The sequence below is a fragment of the Haliaeetus albicilla genome, chromosome 13 (assembly GCF_947461875.1).
Source record: "Haliaeetus albicilla chromosome 13, bHalAlb1.1, whole genome shotgun sequence".
NCBI lineage: Eukaryota > Metazoa > Chordata > Aves > Accipitriformes > Accipitridae > Haliaeetus > Haliaeetus albicilla.
The window spans coordinates 8,215,674-8,240,476 of NC_091495.1; the positions used below are offsets into that span (position 1 = coordinate 8,215,674).

At 41.3% G+C, this 24,803-nt stretch overlaps 2 protein-coding genes across 4 annotated transcripts in view; one reads left to right on the forward strand and one right to left on the reverse strand.

The window, feature by feature from the left end:
- AIDA (axin interactor, dorsalization associated) overlaps window positions 1-18,815 on the forward strand; it is a 28,367-nt gene extending 9,552 nt beyond the window's left edge. Inside the window, exons 3-11 of one of the 2 annotated variants that reach the window (XM_069800078.1) lie at window positions 1,185-1,238; window positions 3,423-3,477; window positions 8,817-8,880; window positions 9,315-9,421; window positions 11,166-11,177; window positions 13,780-13,902; window positions 16,655-16,777; window positions 17,269-17,386; window positions 18,354-18,815. In XM_069800078.1, the coding sequence (XP_069656179.1) occupies window positions 1,185-1,238; window positions 3,423-3,477; window positions 8,817-8,880; window positions 9,315-9,421; window positions 11,166-11,177; window positions 13,780-13,902; window positions 16,655-16,777; window positions 17,269-17,386; window positions 18,354-18,450 (753 nt within the window). In that variant the 3' untranslated portion in view covers window positions 18,451-18,815. The remainder of the gene's footprint in view (window positions 1-1,184; window positions 1,239-3,422; window positions 3,478-8,816; window positions 8,881-9,314; window positions 9,422-11,165; window positions 11,178-13,779; window positions 13,903-16,654; window positions 16,778-17,268; window positions 17,387-18,353) is intronic. The other variant, XM_069800079.1, reaches the window with a different exon arrangement.
- Window positions 18,816-21,834: 3,019 nt separating this feature from the next.
- MIA3 (MIA SH3 domain ER export factor 3) overlaps window positions 21,835-24,803 on the reverse strand; it is a 28,207-nt gene continuing 25,238 nt past the window's right edge. The window contains exons 24-29 of one of the 2 annotated variants that reach the window (XM_069800071.1): window positions 24,653-24,784; window positions 24,304-24,372; window positions 24,118-24,194; window positions 23,907-23,978; window positions 23,124-23,280; window positions 21,835-22,731 (exon numbers count right to left, since the gene is read on the reverse strand). In XM_069800071.1, coding sequence (XP_069656172.1) covers window positions 22,406-22,731; window positions 23,124-23,280; window positions 23,907-23,978; window positions 24,118-24,194; window positions 24,304-24,372; window positions 24,653-24,784 — 833 coding nt within the window. In that variant the 3' untranslated portion in view covers window positions 21,835-22,405. The remainder of the gene's footprint in view (window positions 22,732-23,123; window positions 23,281-23,906; window positions 23,979-24,117; window positions 24,195-24,303; window positions 24,373-24,652; window positions 24,785-24,803) is intronic. The other variant, XM_069800072.1, reaches the window with a different exon arrangement.

Consider the following 24,803-nt stretch of genomic DNA (forward strand, 5'->3'; position numbering starts at 1 on the left):
TTGGAGGGGAGCTGGTTTTATACTGCCTGATTTAAACGGAGAGAATGGGTTACAGGTGCATATTTCAACTTTTATCTTCCTTCTGGGGGGAAAACTTACTTTGAAAGTAAACTGATTTTCTTTGTAGCTTCACTGTTGCTGTTTTTCTTGCCCTATGAGTGCTCCACAGAGCATTTTGAATTCTATTTGGTGCTTATCTCTGCAGTAGTCTTAGTTTTTCTTCACTAAAACCTTTTAGTTAATGAACAAACTTGTGATGGTTAGGCAATGTAAAATATACTGTCCAGTTGTATCCACTTGACATCAGTTATGGAATTCTTAACTCCTTTCAGCTGGTAGTAATAGAAACAAATGTGACTGTTGCTGGAGCTTCTTACTTTGTGAGACATAAAAGCTTAAGTAGCCCTGTCTTCAAATTAAGACTGCTAGCAATGGGCTATTTTGAAGCCCTTCCCTCTTTTCTACATTTTTAAATGAAAATGAGAAATTACTTCATAGTTCTGCTCAGGGATATCCTAGATAGCTGACAAGTTTGAATCAAAGACTATATTTCATGCTTCACTCAGAGTTTAAATGTCTTAAAATTACAAAAATAATAAGTTAGAAAAATAATCCGCCTTTATACTTCCTCTCCCACCAAAACCCACAAAAGCGGACTGTGTTTTTTTTCAGTGCTGAGATACTGGGCTTCTGTAACTTCTGAGGAAGGTTGACTTGGTCTGCTGAGATTGTAAACCCACCAGAGGAACTGTAGGCATGACTCCTAAAAGGGCAACTTAGAACAAACCACATAAGTTCTCAGAAGGCAATACACTGGTTGGTTTGGTGTTTGGGTTTTGTTTTTTTTTTCCTCTCCCCTATCACTTCAGAGCAGTTGAGTTTATAAACAATTTATGATGTGGCAGGCATTATTACACTTTCTGCTGAGTGAATGACCCCCATCTGTGTTGATGAGCTGTGGGAGGGGAGTTAAGTGGCAGATGTCTGTTTCATCTATTGTGCGTTCAGAAAATCTTGCTTCTGTATAAAAAAGCTTTTGATTCTGAATGATCTGGTACTGAATAATAGATCCGAAGTCTTTGCAAGAAGAAACAATTGTTTGTATTTATATTTTTAAAAAATGTGAATATGGAAGAATACAGTTTCAGTACTAAATTAAGTAATTTTTTTTTTTTTCCTTTCAGAAAACCATAGCTAAAATTGCAACATGCTTGGAACTGAGAAGTGCAGCTTTACAGGTATAGCTCTTTTTCCCATGTGACTTCATACTTTAGTGATAGGTAACTGTAGAGCTTTTTAAAGCTAGTTTAGTGTCTTCAGCCATAGCCAAAATTTCTGAAAACAGAGTGAACAAACCTTGAACGCTTGGACTTTCCAGGCTGTCAACATGATGCCCCAGGTGGCTGCCTTAAAAACCTTTAAGTGATTATATGAGCATGTATTAGGGTTTGTACAGGAATTTACTTGCACATTTTGTGTCTTTGGTTCTTTGCTTCATTTTCCTCCTTCAGAACTGATGAGTTTGTCTTCATAACCTGTGTGCAAGGGTAAAAAGATCCCTGGAGTGACCCTTGCACTAATTCAGCCGCTCCACAAATCATAATAGAGCACGAGGAAGAATGTGTGTGTAGAATAAAAATTATTTTGTAGAACTCATGAAAACTGGCAGTGCTGTAAGCAAATGTGTGAAAATAATGATTTAGAAGCTACTCTTTGGGCTTTTTTCTGGACTGGAAGTTGATGTCATAGAAGTGAATTTCTTTTACTCTCAGCACAATCTTATCCCCAAAACAAAAGTGAAGTGAGAGAAATGTCCAAAAGAGTGTGGATGGGGGAGGGATGAATCAACTGAAGCAAAGTTTCAGTTACTGGATTACCTGTTTACCAACAAAGAGTGGTGACAGGCAAATTTTGCATCAAGTTACTTACAGCAGCGCTCCTGAGTACTTCATGTTGCTGTACAAGGTGCAGCATCTCCATTGTGCTGCCTTCAGTTGTCTGAGAGGCTGGGATACAGTGGCAATTTAGGCAGCATGCTGGAGCTGGACTAATGAGGTGGGGGCTGACCAGTCTTGAGTCTGTGCAGCGTTTGAAGAATTACTTGGCTAGCCCTACCTGTCTGTCTATTTTGATCTAACCTGGGCTGTTGGAACAGCATTGCACTTGTTCCGAGTCACTCTGACATTATTACAAGGGCAGGTGTGGGACAGCTTCATGGGTCAGGTCATGTCTCAGAGCAATAGCAGAAGATGCAGCAATGTCATAACCTGCCAAACTGAAGAGATGATGTCTTGCAAGAACAGCCTTCCTTGCTGTTAGTTCCTCAGCAGTAACTCAAGGATTTTATAATCTCATGTGAGGGTAGTAGAACTTCTCATCCACTTCACTTTGGGGAGCATTTTACTTGCTGCAGTTTTGTTATGGTTTCTTAGAAGACAGTAAAGCAGTTACTAAGTGTGGTAATCTTTTCCCTTTCTTCTAACAGTATGGGTATAGCTGCTTTACTGTCCTTCTGTAGTCTTGCGGGAGGTCCCTGTTGACACTTGGGCAAAAATCAAGAAAAAAACCAAAACCCACCAGGACTTAAAGAAATGTTGAAAACAATGAGTAATCTTAAGAGATGCCAAGGGTGCAATGACACAATAGGCAAGACCTGATCCTCTGCCTAAAAGAGGACGTTCAGTGTCAATCCTCTTATTTGCACTACTTCCCTTATGCCAGCTCTGCCACTTGTCTTCTTGGAATAGGCTAGTTCAGCTTACCAAACTGTTGGTGAACTACCCCAGAATAAAAAATAAAAAACTTTACTGTTGAGTTAGTAAATATAATAGGCTTACTGAGAAGCAGACATGTGCTACAGACAGATGAGGCAACTGCATCTTCAGAGTTGGAGAAAGCAGAGGTGGGAATCCCTCTTCCATGTGCAGTGGGCTCTTAGCTGAGTGTTTTGTCAAGCTCATCCTGTATACTGTAATTTCTGCCAGTGTTACAATGTTGGACGTGTGTCTTGAACTGTGAATGCTCCTGTTGGAGTATCACTTTGCAGTACAGTCTTACAGCTGATCTTGCTTCAGAACAACTTGATTGGAGAAGAATTAAAACAAGTCCCTCTGTCTTAATGTTCCTGTGTGTAGTAAGTATGAAAGAGCAACTAGTTGCTTTGAAAGTATTTATTTTGCATTAGAGCTTGGAACATGGGGTAAGTTTGTTCTCAATAAATGAGAAGTAATCTACTTTCTGCCTCACCTGTGAACCTAGCCTCTGTTTGAGAGATTTTGTTTGGGATGTTTAGGACTTAGCTTTGAAGTAACCTGGTATGCTTGAACAAAGGAAGCACCTTGCATGCTTATTCTAAGATATGGTAGCTCTGTCTGAGGGGGAGGTGCATACTAACATCTAACTCTTTCTTTGTAATGTCCTAGTCCACCCAATCACAGGATGAATTTAAGCTTGAGGACTTGAAGAAGTTGGAACCAAGTAAGTAGTATCTTTGTATTTTGAGTGACATTTATCATTACAGTGGAAAATAAGACAGTAGCATGAATACTGACTGACCACAATGTGGTTTGACAGTAAGTAATGCTGGTTTTAGGTGGTTCTTCCAAATATCTGTTACCACGTAGACAAAACCTGATGTGTATTAAGGAGTGTAATGTGGGTAATTTCAAAGTATAGTAGGCCTAATGTTTCAGATAATGTATTCATCTTTATTCTCAAATAAGTAATTTTCTGGGTGCTGCTAATTTTTGCACAAAATAGTAATTTAAGCTATCAGTAGTACAGTATATAATCAGCTGGAAAATTTACCCGCACATTTCTTATTTGAACTGAATTTCAACACTTTGTGGTCTTCCTCCTTGCAGCATGAAATTTATTTTTTCTTTTGAAAATATTTAACTTGTGCTCATGGTAGCCAATCACCTGTCACCTACCAGACTAACAAAGTTAAGAGTCAAAGTGAGGATGTGAGTCAGTCTTTGAAGGGTTGTGTGTGATGTTGTTTTTTCCCAACTGCTCCTGGGTCAGTTCTTGGTATGTCAGTCCAGAAATAACTTTTTCATGTAGGAAGTATCTATTTATCTGCTACATTTTCCTTCCCGTAACACTGGCTGCTTTGTTCTCAAAGCATCCTTATAATCAGAGCTTCCACATCTAAGCAATATTATCCTGAATGCTAACGTTTCTACAATTCTTGGGGAACAGGAGATGTGGAATAGCTTCCTTCATGCTAGCAAAAGCTGGTTTTATTTTGTTCCTGTCACAGTTGTATCATTAAGGGAGATGTTGGGATAAACATGATGGGTAGGCAAGTGTTTACACTTCGTGAATAAGCTGAATTTCTCTGCACTCCCGTTCTCTAAGTAACCAACATAGGATCCTACAGGGAAACTTGTCAAGAAGCAGGGCATTGAACTGAGCTTTCTAATGTCTCTACCAAAACATAGAGTCCAAATGCTTTTAAACTGTTCCCTGAAAATGGAAAGTGAAGGTAGGTTACAAGACTGCTAGGTCTGTGAAGACTCTAACTCAGGAAAGGGTTTAACTATATGTTGGAAGTATTAGGTCTTTCTCAGTCTACATATTGCATGTCTGGCCTCTGCATCCTCTGATTTGAGATTATTTTGTATAGATACCTCTGCTCTCCATTTACAAAGTATTTAAAATGTAATCATTTAATGACTGTGGATTTTAGGCTTCGTTGTGCAAATGCCCTGTGAGTGACTGAATGGTGGAAGAGGGAGAGGAATCAGGTTTTAATTGATCAAACTGTTCTACAAATCAAAAAAAAGTGACTATTGAAGGGTTTAGTCAGATTTTACATTCTGCCAACAGACATAGAGCTTCCCTTGAAATGCTTCCTTTTCTTAAAAGCCAGAATTTCAATTACGGTGCAACAGTCCTGTTGCTTGTCTTGCCCTCCATCAGAGAATTGATTTTTAGCTGTCAAAAAACCTTTTTAACAGTGCAAAGTGCATTCAGCCCATGCCTCATACAACAAGCAACTATATTAAAACTGAGGAAGAGTGCGTGGCCATCAGTTTTCAAAGACACCGAGTTATTTTCCTTGGAGGAGGACGAGTGCTTCTACAACAACAATTGAACATTGATGTTCTTAATGCTGCTGTCTGACTTGGATTGTTCTGGCCCCTTTCTGAATTGTGCCTTTGTTTTGTGGTTTTTAAGTATATCTTGAATAGAGTAAATCTTAATCAGGCCAACACCAGCCATTTCATAAAATACACTGTGAAGTGTTTTAATTTGTGTGTTGTCAATTTTCTCTTGCATTCCACCAGAAAAAGCTAAAAAAAATCTGGGCTGGCAATGCAAATAAGCGATTCCTTTGTTAGGTCAAGCCATTCTGTTAGGGTGGAACGAAAACAGCTATTCACACAATTTGGCTTGTTTTAATTACTTTTATGCCTGAAGCTGTCAAAATGGCTGAGAAATTTGGTTTTGGTGTTGTTATAACAACCAGCCCCAGTGCCCCCACCCCACTTTTATTTTTAGTTTTGTGTTGTCAAGTTCTAACTTCCTACTTAAGCTTGCATTTCACGCTGCTTGGAAAGTGAAGCAGTTGGCTAGTTTTGTTTGTTCATAGGATTTGTCACTGAATCTTTTGTGCTAGAGTAATGCTACAGGAGGGTCCATACATACAAATAGTTCTTTTGAGACTACACTGTGTGAAATCATTGCTAACACACTGGCTCTCACAAATCCTTTTCTTGTGAAAGCTTATACCAGTGTTATAATACACATTACAAATGGATAGGCTGGGACATTGCGTGTGCCTGTGTTCGTGTGTGATAGATAATGCTAGCTGCTAAGCGCCTAGTTTCAAACTTAGTGTCTATGTATCATAAGAGAAGTAGATACTGGGTTGTACTGGGGAGCCTGGTATCTGAATTATTTTGTCTTGTCTATTTAAAAAAAGTAAATCAGTACAGGTATCATAGGCTATCACTAACAATCTAAATGGACAGTGGTCTTTACCAAGTTAGTGTGTACTGGTCTTACAGCTCATGTTGATAATTTGTTTTGAAATCTTTCAAGAGAGAGCCAACTGCTGATAAAATCAATGTGATATTGTCTAACGTCACAAAAGAAAAGGCAGCTTCTGCATGAGAGCCTGCAGAACAGTATTTTTAAGATTTCTGTTGGAAAAGTAACATAAATGGAGACCACGATGCTGGGATCTGCCCATTAGTTACACACATGGAGAACTTTCTGTGAATCATGCTTTATGATTTACAGCATTACAGAGTGGAAGTGCTCTTTCTCCCAGAGGAGATGTGTGTTTTTAAAAACAAAACAAAACCCAAAAAAGCCCAAACCAGCCTTTGAAAGCTTGGGTGCCTTAGGCAGTATTGCAATGGAGATTTCTGTTTCTTGTAACCTAATGTTTGGGCTTTTTGTTGGTTTTTTTTTTTTTTTTCCTGTGATCTGGTTGTTTTTATTTAAATCATCTGAAACTCACACTTGTGATAGATGTAAAGAGGATCTTCCTTTTCCTCAAAGGATGATTGTTGCATTGCTGTTTTATTGCTTTGCTTTTTCGTAGTGGCTTTGAATAAGTATTTCACCAGGCTGAGTGCTGTAGATCCACTTCTTATCCTGATGATGTTTAAAGGAGCAGTTTCGTAGATTGCCACATTACAACTTTGCAAAACTTTTTGCTGTTGGTGATGAGACAGACTTGAAGGCCTTTTAAAAACCTGATCCGCAGCTTTCTGTGGCAAAAGGCAGGAGATGGTGTTTCCAGCAGTGTTTCTGAGCTAAACGCTCAGCATCACTGCCAGGATGTCCGAAAGCCGCGTACTCCCGTGGGCAGGTCTGGTACCAAGGCCCGTGTGCGTGGCCGCGGCTCTGTGGCAGGGGGGGTGTATGCTCGGCTCTGCCTCCGGGCAGCATCAAGACTTTAGGCGCTGTAAAACTGTTTGCCTTTTTCCTGTACCCGTATCAGTGGAGTATTTTGTGCCCTCTAGTGATGACGGAAATGTATTACTAGAAGGTTTTTTCAGGGGACGTTCATTCACGTAGTGAGAGAAACTGGCTGCTGGGAAGAGAGAGGAATCTAGTGCTTACCAACCTTTGGAAGATGGGAGAACTACTGTCTTTTCTATTGCATCTGTACAACGTGCCTATGATCTGTAAGAGATTTCGCTTTACCGAGATTTTTTCCGCCTGGGGCGGTTTCACTTTCTATCTCCAGTATGATGTAGCTCTCCAAGAGCTGGGGAATTCTGAGAGTGATAAAAATCCCCTTCATTTCCTGAACCTCAGCTGCGCTGGAAGGTGACTGTCTGTTATTAATCAGCTGCTTTTCTGTTGGGAAGTGGCTGTGATTCTTCACCACTGTGTTGAGATCTGCATTACTGATCCCTCAGAGCATAATTCTTTGGAGAGAGAGAGAGAGACTTGCCATCAGTTTTGTCTGTCATCTCTGACTGAAGGCAGCTTAGAGCTTTCTATGTATTTATGTATTGTGTCCAGCTGGAATCAGGTAGTACCTAAACCTCTCAGGTGGTAGTACAGAAATCAGAAAAAAAATCAGACTGAGCAAAGACTGCAAAGATCTTTTGCGTTCTTTATAGTTTCTCTGAGGGATTCTTTATTCATTGTACCGTTCAGATTGTGTCTGGTAAGTTAATGATGGAGCCCATGCTTAGTGATGTGAATGTGAAGACAGACAGGGAAGCTCTCCTACACTGGCTGAATTGTAGTGTGCAGAGGCAGAGGGGCCTGGCAGTGGTTACTTAAACATAACTAGTATTTAAGTACCTCTGGGTATTTGTGTAATCTCAGCATTGTTTTAAAATGGTTTTGTTCTCATTCAGTAGTCCTAAGGGGATATCTCCTGTGCTCTGAGAGGGCTTATTGCAAAGTGAGGCTCAGTGAGAGGACTCAGTTTTAATACCTCCTCTCGCCCTGCCCGGTCTGGGATACTCGTTGTCTGGTAGGAGAGTGCCTCTCCCTGCAGGTGTTCTCTTGTAAATTTTTAGGCCCTTTAGCCATCATGAAATGCTTATTTCTTTCACATGCTTTTGGAAGTTTTGCTTTTACTCATAAATGCTTTTGGAAATAACAGCTAAAGTTGTGATTACTAAAACTTGAATAAATTTCCAATACAAATGGCAAAGCCATTCTCCACCAAATGCTGGAGAGTATAGTCAGTGTCTCTGGGGCCTGATGCTCAGATGTTGCACTGTATCTCTTCTGAATTTTGTCAATCTGCCCAGACATCTGAGGGCAGAAAAAAAGAAAAAACAAACGAACAAACAAAAAAACCCCCAAATGCATGCACAAAGAAATAGGAAATCTCAGCTAAGCTATGTGTTACCAGCATGCATGGACTCCTATGGTGGCTGCCTGAATGTGCAGCCTACATGTGTGCTGAATTGTGTCAGTTCTGGAGACTGAAATCTATTTGGAGCTGATGCCAGTAACAGCATAACCCTCCTTTCAATAGCCACCAAAGATTGCTACCATTACCCTGGGGCCTGTAGCTTTTTCTCACGATGCTTTTGGTTATTGCCATGTTAATCTTCCCTGTCTGTGTAAGTGTGGTGGTGATTACGTACTGGAGTTACAGTTAGCCTATCTGAATGTTACAGTGATACAGCTCTGATCAGGACTGTACTGGTGTTTAAAATCTGAGAGAGGGGTTGTTGGGTGTTTTTTTTGTATGATCTGATTGTTTTTTAAATATTATTATTTGTGTGTGTGAAGATGCTGTGAGAATGGACATAGCTGTGCAAAGTAGTAGAATTAATGCTTGTTTATGGATATGGATTCTTATTTTTTTCCCATCTCTGCAGTCTTAAAGAATATCCTCACTTATAATAAGGAGTTCCCCTTTGATGTTCAGCCTGTCCCACTCAGGTAAGAGAGAACTGGCTCACTTCAGGTACAGATACTTATCTGAAAGGGAGCATAGCCTGGACCTGATGTATGTCTGAAATACTAGAATTTCAAGAGCCACCTACTTGCTGTACTGCTTTGGGTAAACTGGTTAATAAAAGAACTTACAAACTCTGTTTGTCTAGGTACCACTAAAAATCAAGCCCATGCTTTTGGTAAAATCAGGACTTGGTACATCCCTACATGCCTCAGTATTGCCTCTTGTTTTTAGACTCTGTGTTTTTTATTGGGCTGAGCTCCTGCAATCTCTCAGAGTCTACAGGTACAGGTAGTAGTTAAGAAGTATGAAAAGACATTAAAGCATGTTGCTCCTGCTCTGTATTCAGATGCTGACTTGTGAGTTGAAAGCCGGATGATGGATCTTTGGTCTCATTCTTCTTTCTCACATTTTACAGGAAGATTTTAGCACCTGGAGAAGAGGAACACTTGGAGTTTGAGGAGGATGATGAGGAAGGAGGAGCTGGAGCAGGGTCTCCAGACTCTTTTCCTGCTAGAGTTCCAGGTAGGGGCACTAGCCTTGCCATGCCAGTCTATGTAGTATGTGTAAGTTCTGTCTCTGAGAAGCCCCTTTTCCACCTGTGATTTGAAAAGTTTGGGTGAGAAGCAACAGGCTCATGTAAACTCTAATGCTCTATTGGAGAACCACAAAGGTGGCCAGTGGATTTTTTTTTCTCAGCAAACAATATCTTATCACAAAACAGTTGTGTGGATAACCTGTGAGGGTGGTACCATCTACTTCAAATAATTAGCTTTTATTCCTTGTTCAAACTCAGTATTCTCATTCCATACACTTTCTTAACTGTAGTATGTGAAGTTTCAAATGCATTCAAATGTGAATTGTGGCAATGTTTCTCCTGCAAGGAGCATCACATCCTGCTAGAGATGTGATAAGTTGTTGCTGGTTATTTTTGTGTTGCATAGTCTGGTGAGACAATGGCTTAGACTAAAGCCAAGCTCTGAGAGGATAAAGAAGGGGCTAGCTTTGGTTTTGATAGCTTAAGTCCTTGTCCATGTGAAAGCACTTGTAGAACTGGATATACCTACAGATTCTAGAGAAGGTCTTCCTGTAACTTCAGCTTCTGACAATTTACCAGATAAAGGAGTAGGATGTTCCAACAGAGATTCTTTTGGTTCATTGTGTGGTTTCTTTGCAGAAGAAACAAGTTTCTAGTTTCAGAGCAGGTTGGCAAACTTTCTATTTCAGGAAGGAGATAACAAGTAGGGAAACTAGTACCGGAATTATGGTTGAAAGAGATGGGGTATTGCATTACTTATGCCTGGAGAAAACACATCTCTGTCCTTAGATCTGAGCCAATGCATGCTACTGAACATGATCCCTGCAGGCTATACTGACGTAGATATGCACAGTCTACAGTTGTTTATGCTAAGCTCACAAATAGGCTGTAATATATTGTGATATTTTATTACTGACATTTACTATCTTGATCCTTTTCATTCACCATGATAAATCCATTTATGAAGATGCATTCTGTCTGTCCAAAGTACAGCAGAGAGACCTTGAGTAGCTCTTGGTATGGTGGTGAATCAATAAGGCCGTGACCATTATCATAGTCCCAACGGTTACCTCTGTGCAACCCATTAGAGCTGTATGCATATAGTGGACATAGAAGCTGTGTATATGCTTAAGAAAGAATTTAAGTTGATGATAGACAGATTGAATGGACAGTTAAATCATTTTCAAAGAAATAGGGTAGCCAAACTGGAAAGAGGAGAGGTTTGGGGCATATACCTTCTTACAGAATTATTCCTCAGTAAGACCATGCTTTTACGAGGAGGTTAGAGCAACTCCTGAACTTACTGATATTTTCCATTGTCATCTAAGTAATAAACTGCATATCTCACTTTTCTGAATTTTTTTTGCATTAAGGTAAACTTCCCCATAGCTACAACAATCTAAACCCCTAAGGTGGTTTTGTACTACTTGAACACAGATCTTGTTTCCCCATTGAATGTAAATCAGTGTGGTATTTCTTGCCTGATTGGAGGTTGGTCTGTTGATCTTTCTCTGGGTGAGGAGGTTTAAACAAAAGCAGTTTGTAGCCTTCTGGGGTGAGCCTTGTAAGTAAAGTGGACTTTCCATATTGAATTGATAGAACTGTGTTGCGCTCCTTCCTTCTATATGCCTTTAATCCATAGTGCATAACTGTATTGTCTAACTGATCATGGTCTTGTCTTCTACATGCATGGCTTCATCGTTATCACATTGCACCATTCATCTAACCCAGGAGCCAATGAAGGTATGATAACCTTTTAGTATATACAGTTATTTCTTTGATTGTATTCATGTAGCTGTGATGTTCTTCATTCAGCTCTTAGTTTCAAGCCTCGAAATACAATCCTTGGTAACATAGTACTAAGCATCTATGTGTTGATCTTAATTTCCCTTCGGTACCAGAAAAAGGGAAAGTTGTATTTGGTGACGCACCTTACATAGCTCTCTAGAAGTCCTACTGTGCTAATAAAGACATTTTGACTTGCAGTGTAGCCAAAGGTAGGTGTAGCTAGATTTTTCTTTAGTGGAATACACATTTTATGGGAAATCTTACACAAAGAGTACTTATGTAGTTAGGCTTCGGTGCTGTGTGGAGCTGAACTGACCAATGGCTTGCTGCCTCTAACAGCAAACGTTTCCTGTCTTTCTCCTGGTTATATACTTCTTTATTCCAGTGCTGTGCTGGCAATGGATTCTTCTGTGAACCATTTCCATTTGTGAACTCAGCAGGAGATTTATCATTTTTTCACTTTTCTCTGAATTGGGGTTTGGGAACAGAGAGACTGAATGCCTGTGTCTTGGTGGGAGTGAGCTGTTGGGTTGGCTCACCTTTATGTCTCTGAAATGCACTTGTAGGAGGACAGTTATTTCATCTGTAGATGCTCCCTTCCCCCTCTGGCAATGATGCCCTGTGGTTGTGTCCGAAATGGCTGGCAGTTTTCTCATGAAAAGCCTCAGTGTGAGCCTGCTGAAGGCTAATGGGCCCAAGCCATGGTGGCAGACTGGCAGTGCGGTGCCCAGCCCTAGTGAAGTTATACCATAGAGAGGTTACTGTCAGCTAATGGCTCCTATAGGAAATGACTACAGAGGCTTCAGTGAAAGACCTGCTTGGGTGGCTGTGGCTTGCATGAGACAGGTTAGTCAGCTGCTTTAGTTTATTGCTGGCTTGGCTGTTCACCCTGCTGAGGCAGAAAGGAAACTGTATTTCTTGGAGACCATCTGTCTTACTGTTCTCTTACCTGCTGGAAGTGAGCTTGACTTTTTCTGTTCATTGCACCTCTGCAATTTCACACATTCTGGAAAGCATTTTTCAAGAACAGAATAATTTTTGTTAAGCCACTGTTTTCATAATAAATGCCAGTCTGACGCATCTTTCAGGTGATTTTTCTGTCAAGTATCCCATTGCTTAGTCCCTTTGAGTGATGGACAGGAAAACTGAAAGTTACAGTTTTTCTTGGCTCTTGGGGGGCATGCTGCTTTTAGGAGACAACTGAAAGATGGCAGAGCAAAGTTTTGTGCCAAAGAGAAGACGGGCTTGCTTCTACCTTCATTTAGATTGAAATAAGAACGCTGCCTTTGAACTTCTGTTCAAAGAGACAGCAAGATTAACTAAAGCACGTATGCTGCTTTGCAGAAATAGGTGTTCTCTCGTAATTTGCTTTTTAATGTTTCTCATACTATAGTCAGAAGTCGGTCCCATTACTTCAGAATGGTGGGTAGAATTCTGCCGTGATACATTGTGAAGTGTCTGCAGATGCAGTACCTTGGAGGTCATGATTCTGAAAGAGGGACTGAGTGTGGGAATGCTCATGAAATCTTGCTGAAGCTGTGGCTCTAGTTCTAAGAGCAGAATACATGGTCCCCTGCTGCAAAGCCAGTCTCTCTAATAGCACAAAAACTCCTTGGTTCTCCAGCTCCTCAAGCAGATCAAAAGGAAAAAAAGTATCAAGGAAAACCCATGTTGGACTTGCCAAAGGAAACTATTACTTTGTTAGATCTCAAGACTTGGGATAACTTTTTTAATTAGGAAACCAAAACTTTAAATCAAGCTTGCTCATGAGTCTAAGGATTTTCTGTCTTGGTGTTTATTCATCTAATACTGGAGAGAGGCTTGAAGCCTGCTAGTTTTTGCTAAAATCAGCATGGAGAAACCTATTCCATTGTTGATGACAGAATCTCATGGCTTTTAGTGAGTTTGAACAGTTTAGATTTCTTGCCAGCTGCATTGTGTTCCTCAGCACTGTGAGGATTCATTTACGCTGACCATGAAGTTTTGATGCTAAATGTTCTTGATACAGAGCTGGGAACTGCTTCCTTAAGGCAGAAGGGAATGTGTGTGTGTGTGTGTGTGTGTAAACACTTTTTTTTTTTTTTTTTTTTCTTTTTCCCCCCTTTAAGTAGAGGCCATTAGAACTTAGATAAGGAAGAATCTCTCTTCTGGTTCCCTTATGTCCAGTGGGATTTGCAACAATGCCATTTTCCTCCTTATTCTCCCAGTCTAAATCTTCAACATGAAGCCAAGCCATGTTCAATGGGGTGGGACTCCTGATTAAGTGTCTGAACTTCCTGTAACTGCAGATTGAATCCAGCTTCCCAAATTTAATCCTTAAAAATTATATAAATGAGTTCCACCAATGAGTTATTCTGCATGAGAGCAAGAAAGAACACTTTGAACAAAGTTCCTCTTTGTTCTTATAAAAAACTGATGCCATGAATTCATTTGACTTGAGGCAGTTCTAGGTTGGGTTGGTTTTTTTTTGTGTGTGGGCTTTGAAATCCGTCAAATGATGTTGTGTGTTTGCTGTAAGGTGACACAAAAAGTTAATAATATGCTTTATTCTTTTCAGGTACTTTATTACCCAGATTGCCATCTGAACCCGGGATGACATTACTCACAATCAACATAGAGAAAATTGGTCTGAAAGATGCTGGGCAGTGCATTGATCCTTACATCACAGTCAGTGTAAAGGGTAATGATTTCTGTTCCTGGCTCCTTATTTCTAGTTTGGAGAGAGTGCATTTTCTGAAAGCTGTATTGATTTTTCAACCTGCTGGGAAAAATATTTGTTGGTACTTGCATTTTCTGTTGTGGACTTAAGGCTTCTGCTTTAATCAAGGGTGAAAAATTCTCTATTTGAGAGATACTGGGAGGTGAATCACTGCAGGAGACGTGCTTATCTGTGCGCTCCCAGGGTGCCTTCCCCATGCTGGGAGCTGAGTATCAGTGACTTGGCAGACTGTACTTCTCTACTCCATCTTCTTCAGCTGACTTAAGTATAGATCTGTCTGGACTGCTTGTACTCCCCAACACGTATTGGTCTCTGGGCTTTCTGGAGATGGTGAACCACAGCCCGCTGACTCTATTCTTGCCCTGTCATTAACCTAATTTTTTAGTAAAACAAAGATCATCTTACCAAGGCTTAAGGTTTAGAGGAATGGCTATGAAGCTGGGAAGAAAAGCTTGCAAGTGGAATAAAATATGTTTTAGCCTTGGCAGTGAAATATTTTGGCCAAAGCCTGGTGGGCCGACAGCCTCCCCTTGGAGAACCTCCATGAACCTGGAAGAACCTCTGTCTCTGTTAGTCCAGGACAGGCAACATGAGGATTTCTCTCTGTTTCAGATGACAACATGGTTGATGTCTTTTGCTTGAGCCTGAGATTTTTGGCATTCAGACTCTTTCTAGTGGGAGCATCTGCCTCTTCCCCATTTCTTAGCAGGAAGCCCCTGTAGTTAGAATTGCTTGCCCCTTAACCTGCCCTGCTTGACTTCTCCTTATCTTTACAGTCTTTTGAGGTATATGATTTTTTTGTTTATCATATAAAAATGTGTAGCTGAGCCAACAGCCTCTAGTTATTTTCAGTTGTGATAGTGAGCTTGTAAGTGTCCTCTTTAGATGTGCTATTGAATACCAAACGTAGGGACAAAATACTTGTTAGATATGTGATCAGGTGTTTCCTCCACCAGACAAGTTCTTTGGCAGAAGTAAGGGTGACACAGTATTGAATGTCACTTGAACCCCAGTGATGTTCTGAAGTGTTACCTGCCAAAATATATAGCTAGAAAGCTTTATCTAATCCTGCTTCCTGTGATGATTTTTTCAACGGTGAAACCTTCCACTTCTCTCTAGACCTTTGAGGAGTTCACTTGGTTTGGGTGGAAGCTGAAGCATGACTCTTGCCTTCCCCAGCTGATACAACTGTCTTTTTGTGGTTTCAGTCTTGGAAACATGCAGTACTTTTTTGTTTATGGTGTTGTCTTAGGTTTGCAGCATTATTTTTAGATTGTGTAACTATTCTTTGGGCTCTATTTCTTTTAGTCACTTGTGGATCTTTTTGTCTCTAGTGTGGCAGAAAGCTGAGGGATGGGTGACCTCAGTGGTGGGGCTAGCTGGATGGATGTGGGTTTAATCAAATTTAATTCTTTAATGCTGAGTTTCTCTTGGCCAACAGTAAAATACCAGCCCTGACAGGATCCTGGAACTTATCAGAACTTGTAAAGCAAACATTCGTTATTCCTTGCCACTGAAGTGTTTGTCTTTCTTAACTTATTACGTATTGTTAAAACTGTTGCTTGCCTTCAGAGCTAGCTCTCATTTCCTTTCTGGAGCTAAGGGATACTCTATATCACTAGGCTTACTTTCCCAACAAGTCTTTCTGTTAACATGTGGCTCTCTATTTGCAAGCTCCTATAAACGGTGGCTGCCAAGTAACAATGTAGAAAATAGGATCAAAAAGTGTGTGCGTGTGGGCAGGCTATCGCCTAGTCTGCTAATGGTGACTTTTTATACTTTATTTCTCAAGATTTTTGGTGAGGAAAAGTAACTCTGAGAAGTCGTTTTGCCCCTATTAGGAGTCTGAAGATGCTTAGTAGCTCTTTTCCTTGGTTCTATACCAGGCTGCTCTTCTGCAGGTTTGGGGAGAGGTTTGTTCCTGATGTAACATTGGTGGTCCCAGCCCGCTCCCTGGATGAAGTGCATCAGTGGTGCTCCAGGGCCCCAGCCTTGTGCCTGTACCCCAGGCACAGTGCAGTGCTCTGTACTTGTAAGCTTGGCCACGTCGTTGTCAACTTTGCTCCACCTGAGGGAAAGGGATCACTAATGAGAGGAGAAGGAGTAAGAGGACAAATGTACTCGTGTAAACAGTGGAGGCTTAGTGAGAAACAATATTGTCTGTGGTGGCTGTACCTGAGCAGCACAACTGGTGGCTGGTGCTGAGAGCTGGAGTCCAACCTGTGGCCCCACCATGCCTCTGCCTGTGGAAAACCCAAGGGGAATAATGCACGTTGGGTCTAGGCAGCAAAGCAGGGCATATACCGCTTGTATAAGCTGTGCCCTGCAGACCCTGTGTGGAGGGCAGCCTTTGGTGCATATCCCGTTCTGCCAGTTCAGCTGAAGTGCTGAAGCCCTGCTGGAGTCCCGCTTGCAGAGGGAATGGAATCCTTCGCTGGCTGCAGAAAGAAATGCGCTCTTAAAAATAGAGAGGGATAATTCAAAATTTTCATCTTAAGAATTGTCAGAACTTCACCTGCTTTCATGTTGCAATCAACAAGAAAATTCACTGACTGTGAAGGGGCATGATTGCCCCTTTTTTTAAGTTTAGGGGGAAAATCCAGGTGTGCATTAACTTCTTGTGGCAGTATTAGGAGTGATTCGTAAACATCTTAAAGCAGGACCTTAAAGTCTGAGAATCTTCTGCCATTCTCATGCTGTTTCTTTCCTCCAGATTTGAATGGGATAGATCTGACTCCTGTGCAAGATACTCCTGTGGCTTTGAGGAAGGAGGACACGTATGTCCATTTTAATGTGGACATCGAGATTCAGAAACACATTGAAAAACTAACAAAAGGTAGGTAGTATCAAAGACCTGAAACAGGGCCCAGGAGCTTTGAAAGTGTAGACACTAGGCTGCTCCTGATCTAATAAACAGGCCGTGCCTGAGCTGCTGCTGCTGCAGGGCTCAAGATCCAGACGAGGATAAAAATAGACCTTTGCATCCTGTCTCTTTCAAATCAGTCATTGCGATGACTTGCAGACAAGGGAGGAATGAAAAGAGATAAAAATGCAGCAGTCTATTCTACTACACAGGTATTGAGCTGCCTTATCACCTTCTTAGTCACTGGACAAACTGTTACCTGGATATGAGTAATTGAGTGAAGAGTACAAACTCTTGTGAGTTTGATGAGCATTGTAAGAACATGGTATAGCTTTTGAGTAAATAACAGAAGTGTTGGAGATAATTCCTTCCAATGTATGTAGAGCATCTTAATGGTAGATAAGTTTTCAGATAACTATTAGCCATAATTGCTAACTTTTCTATTAAACCATTTTCTACCCTAGGTGCAGCTATTTTCTTTGAATTCAAACACTACAAGCCTAAGAAAAGGTTTACTAGCACCAAGTGCTTTGCTTTCATGGAGATGGATGAAATTAAACCTGGGGCGATTGTTATAGAACTGTAAGTGATTTGCAATTATAGCTGCCAATGACAGAGGAAATTAACTAGGCTTCAGTTACAATGTGTGGCTTGTTGCATCAAGGAAGGTTTCTTGGACTCATTAGGTGGACTTTGATAAGGAATATCCTATTTTTAATAAAGAAGGGAAGATAAAATGCTTGTAGGCAAATAAACTGGCTAGAGACCCTTCTCAAAAACTAGACTATTTCCAGATAGAATGCTGGTGCTTGTTAACTAAATTTTGTGTGAAGTTAACAAATTCTGTATGGGAGAGTTTAATTTTGACCTTAGCTTGAGTATCAGAACAGCCGTATTAAAAAAAAAAAAAAAAAAAAACCAACCCCAAAACAACTCACACAATCTTTTGGTACGGAACTTCTGTAAAGGAAATCTGATCTGAGACATGGGATACTGATTTGCAATTGAATTTTGTGAACATTTCAAAGCATTGTTGGGTGGTTGTGGTTTTTTTCCTGCCCTAAGTATACAAAGAAATAGATTAGCCAGTTATGCTGCTGTGGTTATGATGTGCATCCTACCCTTACTGTGTGGCTGAAGGTCTGAGTGAGGTTTTTTGAGGGCTTTTTTCAGGAAGAGGGTGAACCTTGCAATTCTGGGCATCTCTAGGAAGAGTGCTTAGTCAGTGCTAGCTGGAATACTTCTGAAGTACTGAGTAACTGATACTGCATCTCCTACAATCCAGCGTATTATATTGGGAATTCTCCCTACAAAAACCTTACATTCATTTAAAAATTGAAATCTTTGTATTGTTAAAATAATAATCCTGAGAAAATCCTGGTTTTAGTTTCTTCCTGTAAATCTACTTGTTGTTGCTTCCAGGAAGTGTTGTCAGATGTATTCAAAAGATTATGGTAATAAGATCTGTACAGGACAAGCTTTCTAATATGCTTTCATCTTCCCACGCAGCCATTAGCACTTAGATTAACTTACTTTCTTGTGGTTACAGGTACAAAAAACCCACTGACTTTAAAAGGAAGAAATTGCAACTGTTGACCAAGAAACCACTTTACCTTCACCTCCATCAAACATTGCACAAGGAATGACCCTAGTTGTGAGACTTCTGTGAACTGAACCGCAAGTCATGGTAGCTCTGTGTAGTAGCCTTCGAGGGGCAGGAAAACGACTGTATTCATGCCAGTAGGTCAGACGGGACCATCACACACTGCACAGCACTACTTCAGGGTCAGAGGCAAGCCTACCATTCAAGTGCAAGATTTTTTCAGTACCTTCCAGATACAGGTTTTTCTGAGAGCCCTGAAATACGTTGACTGCTTTTCCTATTTTTGCTGTTCATCACTTTTTATCTTAACCGTTATTATCCTTTTGCCTCAAACTCCACCCAAGGATGGAGACTGCCCCTTTGCCAAACCTGTAGCAATAAAGACGTGGCAGGCCTACTAACTGTTTACACTTGCTGTGCTATTGTAGTTCCTCTCATCTGCATTTCGGAGTCCTCTGTAGCAGGCTGGGTGGCAGAAGACCGGGAGAAAGACAAGGTTGGGTGGGAAGGAGCTTGAGGTACTGCAAGTGACTTAAAGTGAGGGAGAGGAGGATGCTGGGTCAAGTGGGGTGGCCACAGAAGAGCTCCTCAGTCAGCTGTTGTGCTTTGGTCAGGCCAGGAGGAGGACAACTGCAGATGAGAACACTGAACTATGATTTTAAAACAAACAGCCTTGCCTGATCCACTCCTACTGAGTTCTGGATACATGCTACAATCCTTTAAATCACCATTACTCCCTAATAGATCTAATTTTTCTGAATCTTGCCACAGAGTGATTTGCAAAGGCGGGTGGGGGATGGAGAGAGGCTTTCTCCAGGGATTCATCCGTGTGGTGGTGGATGTTTTGCCATGTCAGTGACAGCAGGACAGGCCCCTCAGTGTTCAAGCGTCAATTTTCCAGAGCTTTTGGTAAAGTAGATCTGGCTGCAGGTTGACCCACCTTTTACATGAAACTGCTGTTCTTATGGAAACTGATTGTATGCAGTTTTCTGCATATTTTGTGCAAGTCTGGAAACTTCCTCTAAAAATTACCTTTTTATGTAAGTAGATAGGATTATCATTTATTTTCTATATTTTTGATTTGGTGTGTAATAAGCTGCAGGACATTGGCTTATTATGACACACTTACATTCACCTTTTGACCTAATAAAGGGACAGAAGTAGAACCCAGTCAAATCTTTCATATATTTGCGTGGATATTTAATACAATACTTTAAGGTTTGATATACTTCTTGCATATCTAACTAGTGCCTAAATACTCTGCTATGCTAACAAAAGACCCAGCTCCCAAAATAATGTCAAATACTAGGTTTATTTTAAACAGTCTGGATGCAGATGTATTGCCAGTTCCTCTTTTCTGTCATGTAACCCCAAGATGTTACGTTATGCTTTAATGGAAGGGATGTTACTTTTCCTCATATTTATCTACAGGCCCGTGTTCAGCATTTTTGGCTTTACCATATTGATTAGGATAAAAAGCTATATTTGAATGTCCTAATCTTCTTGCCTTCCCTCTGTTCTGGTATAACTAGGGATGACATTATTTAGGTATTACGAAAAAAGTCAGCAACACTTCCTCAAATTCCACTACTGAGGGGTGGGGGGGGAGGGAAGTGCAATTGAATTTTCCTCTTTATGGGTCTTTACAATGCCCCAATGGTATTACATCTGATACATTGAATATCAAGCGCTGAAGAGATACCCTATGAGTTACAGAAATTCTGGATTGCAGCATTCTGGATACCTGAATAAAAGGAGGATGCGTACATTCTTAAATAAAAATCATCCTTTGAACGCTGCAAACGGATGGAGCAACCATTAATCTATGGCTGCAGGTAAATCCCAGCTTGGTCGATAGCTGCATTACCTACCCATGGTCCCCAGCTGGCTCAGGTCTCTTTCTGACCTTCTAAGAATCTGTAGCACCAAGTGTCCCTGCAACATGTACAGCCCCTCTTGCTCAGCAAGGGACGATGCTGGGGCTCTGCCACCCCCTGTGTCTGCTGGCGTTGCTCACGGCCTGGTGAAAGTACTGCTGTCAGTTGTGTGTGTGTGTCCCCCTTGTCCCATGACTGACAGCACCCACCCCTTCCTCCTGCTGCTGCTCCCAGAGGGCGATTCCATCCTGCTTTAAGTTGTTAATGGTAGCTGGGGTGGGCAAGGGAGGAGACACTGACCATCACAGAGCTTGGTGTTGGGGAAGGAAAGATCCTGAATGTGGAGAACCCGACTTTCAAACACAAGTGTCCAATGTGTGCATCATTAGCCACTACGCAATTTGAACACTTTCACTTGAATTACAAACCCATTGTTTCAGCTGCTTACCTTGACTCTTCTCCAGCTTGTAGATGTCTGTATTAACTCCAGTTATATGAAATGTCAACTTTGAAGTATTTTTGTTAAATACACAGTAGAGCTTTGTATTTAACTAATTGTGAATTAATGTCTGTAGAGTGTGAAATACCATTTTTAAAGTTGCTTCTAGCCTTTGTGTTTTTTCTGTGAGCTGTCTTTCACTGAAAGGACTACTTGTCCCCACAACACAAGCTCTTGTATTGTTTTATGCTTTAGTGATGTTCTATCTTGTCTTTCATTTTAAATCTAAAGCTTAATACTTGTACTGTAAGAATGTAATACCTAGATGGCAAGTTTAATGGCTGCTTGTACTCCGGCAGTAAAGCTGTAATGGCCTTTCAGTAGGGTTTTTTATTATTCCTAGTTGTTTTACCTTTTTCTTCCCCAAGGCTTACTTTTGTACAGAGCGCTTCTGAAAAACCTTAGTGTCTAGGTAAGCCAAATACTACCTACTCACACTTGTAGGAACACATTCAGGGACTTCCTTGAACATCTACAAGTGTAGGGTGTGTTTTTAAAGCTATCCCGTGTTCTGCATAAGCAAACTGATTTAAAGCAGTACTTGTTAATAAGGTTTATGTACACCCTCTCTGCTTTATAGAAAACTTTTTTTTTAATGTGAGTGAGTGAAAAAGACTATAAACTACAGCCTTACTACTACAGAAGCCGAGACAGTCTTAAATACTAAGATGAAAACAGCTCTCAAACCTTGCTTAATGCTGCAAGCCAGTCTTGAAATCAGAAAGCAATTATGAAATTTCTTAGTTTCTAGACTCCTGGAGCGATCACCTGTATTTCCAAACAAACTGCACAACTTCATAAAGGTTTCCATCTCTGTACTGCCCTTCAGTCAAGGACGGCTGTCCCCCCATTGTCCTCAGCACGTGAAGCAAGTCCCTAACATGCCAGACTAGTTCAGCATGAGGGTAACAGAGTCTTTAATCTTGCAGCAGCAGCAGCAGTTATTCAGCCTTGATTCAGTTCTTCTACAGCTGTGTCCAAGTTGCATTCTCTGGTTAAATTACTGAACCAATGTCCTTTCTGAACAAAAAAATGGCACTGAAACAAAGCCTTCAGGGTTTAGCAAAAGAAATTTTGCTTTTTATTGTAACTTTCCTTTGAATACAGTGTCATTTGTGTGTCTGATCTCTGACCAGACAGCTTTTTTAAAAAAAAAACAAAAAACAAACACACCTTACAGTCCTCATGTAAACCCTTGGCCTACAATAATTGCAGCTTAATGATGTGATGGAGAAGGCAGGTAGGATAGCATTTTACTTAAAAATTATTTCCACAGGAAATGATTTGATTTACATTTTTCACGAAATTAGTTCATTCACCAACTGGTTACAGAGGCTACATTGAATTAAAACTAGCCACACAGGTACTTCCTTTCTATTGCACGTTTAGAGTAGCTTCAAGTCCATCACAAAAAGGTTCTTGCAGCCCAAGAGGATGGATGAGTTTAAGGTGATCAAATGCACATAAGATGTCTGTAGCAATTGGATAAAAATTAATCCCGCAAAAGCTGAAATATACTGAAATGAGACAAATGGCTTCAAAGAGAGAGCCATTTCCTAAAATCCTGACCACAGGAAGTGCGCTAGAGTCCATTCCGCTGAGCTGCTGACCAGACCCTGCAGTTAGGGTTTCTGCGCAGGGGGTTGTGTGTAGTCCTTTGGGCCTGCCGGTGGTGGTGGGCCAGCAGGGTAGTCTCTAGGTCCCGATGGAGGCAAGTCTCTGTTAGGAGAAGGCGTATAGTCTCTTGAACCAGGTGGGGGTAGCCGTGGGCCTGGAGGATAATCTCGTGGCCCAGGAGGACCTAGGGGTCGAAAAGGAGGGTGCCCACGTCCATAGCCTCTTGGATCTGGAGGAGGCGGTAGTGGGCCAGGAGGCAGATCTCTCATTCCTAGGGGTGGGCCAGGTAAGAAATCTCTTGCAGCAGGAGGTGGCAAGGGAGCACCACGAACTAGAAGGAAAGGAAAACATGGAATTAAATGAAATCTTGCTTTAACTTAAACGGTGAAGCTCCTGACTCATTCCTCATTTCTTCACTGTTTAGAGCAGCTCTAGGGTGGATCACTGTCACATGCAGACTTCCCAGGCCATGAATTATATTCTAGTGACTTTTGGCTCCTGGTTTCCATTTTAGACTAAACAAGGAAAAACACCTCCTTAATACCTTGACATTAAGGAGGCTTGAAAAAACCCGCCTGTCCAAGCTTACTGAGCAAGACAGCTAGACCCCAAGAAGCACGGGGAAGCTGTGTGCTAATGGATGGCAGATGGCAGTTCTGCAGTAGGCTTCCGAAAAGCATGGTAGGAAAAGTTAGGTTTCAGCACACGGCAATGCAACTGTACCTAGGGGCACAGGAAGAGGTCGAGGCCCAAAGTGCCCACGGAGAGGAGCTGGCGGCGGTCCGTAGCGAACAGGTGGTGGAGGCGGAGGTCCCATCACTGGGGAGGTCATGATGGGTGTCCCAGGGAAAGAAGGTGGGCCTTTGGGACTAGCATTAGCCTGTGCAAGATTAGGTTACACTTCAGTGTGTTATGCGCTGCACCAGAGAAGTATTGACACTGCTGAACACCACAACCACTCACCAAGAGGTGGAAGGGGGGTGGGAAAGAAGAAGAGAAAAAAACCCACACCCCAAAACACATTAACCAAGTAGAAAAATAGGGAGAGTTACTGCACCATCATTGTCCCTTCACCCAGAACACTGCCTGCACTACCTAGGAGTGAGTGCTTCATGTACCTTCTGAGATAACAAGTTTTCTTTAGCTAAAGCTGTACTAAAGAAAAGTTCAATCCCTTCTGAAGTGTCCTCAGTGGACATCCCTTTGGTAAAGGGCCTGGCACCCTGAATTACACACGGAATTGTGCTTAAATACCACAGGTAAGTCAGCTTGTTAGGATTATTGTTGTGTGTTTGCCTATAGTCCTTAACACGAAAGATCTCATTTTCTCAATTCTGTAAGAACCAGACAGCAACTGTTCATTGTTAGAGAAACCTTCTAAGACAGAGGTATAAGCTCTCAGTTAGTTTTGCAGAGCATTTTGTTATTTCGCAGTTCAGAACACCAAGCCTGTTATTCCTCTCCATCAAAGCAGAGTAACACCATATTCAGCCTCTGAATACTCACTGTAGCTGGTTCAATAGATGAAGGTGAATCAGTAGTTACACAGGGGGCTTCAGACTCTTTGGGAGAGGGTTGCTTTTTTTTTTGGACAGCAAATAAGGATAGTGACAGGATATAGACAAGACAGAACATGATACAGTTAAAGCAGCTGCAGGAAGTACAGTGAATCATGTATTAGAAACGCTGCCTGAAGGTTTGGGTTTTTTCAGCTTACCACTCCATCCATTGCTGTGGAAGGGGAGGAGGTTCTCGGCCCACTACTGATCAGGGATGCTACAGCAGGCCCGAGATCTGTAAAGAGAGCCACAAATGCATGTCTTAGCATGGTTAGGATAAGAAACATGGTTTTTAAATTACATAAGTGAATAAGTTGCAGTTGGTTGCAGGCCACATAACTTACCAGGAACAGACATCCTTCCAGGTAACTCTGGTGGCCTTCGTGGAACAGGGGGACCATCTACCACTGTACCTTAAGGGAAACAAGAACCCCAGAGATCCTAATCAACACATGACTGAGCTATTTCTACTTAAAAAAAAAAAAAAACAAAAAACAAAAAAAACAAAACCAAAACCCCCCTACCCCAAAACCAAAAAACCCAACCCACAAACACACACCAACCACTCATCTATGTATTAATAAAGCAGATATCAATACTTAACACTATCCCTAGAACCAAGATCAGACCTTAGCGCTCTTGGTTTTGTAGCGTAAGAGGTAGTTACTACAGAAGGAAAGCTTCACTGCTTACCAAATTCACCTCTGGAGCCTTCCCTTCGAGGAGCAGAAAGGGGCCGAGCAGGCACTTCTATCATCTGTGTGGGTGATGGATTTCCTCCACTCACAGGTGATGGGCCGAAAGAGCCATCTCTACTTAAGGGCCCTATGCCAAAGAAGAAAAA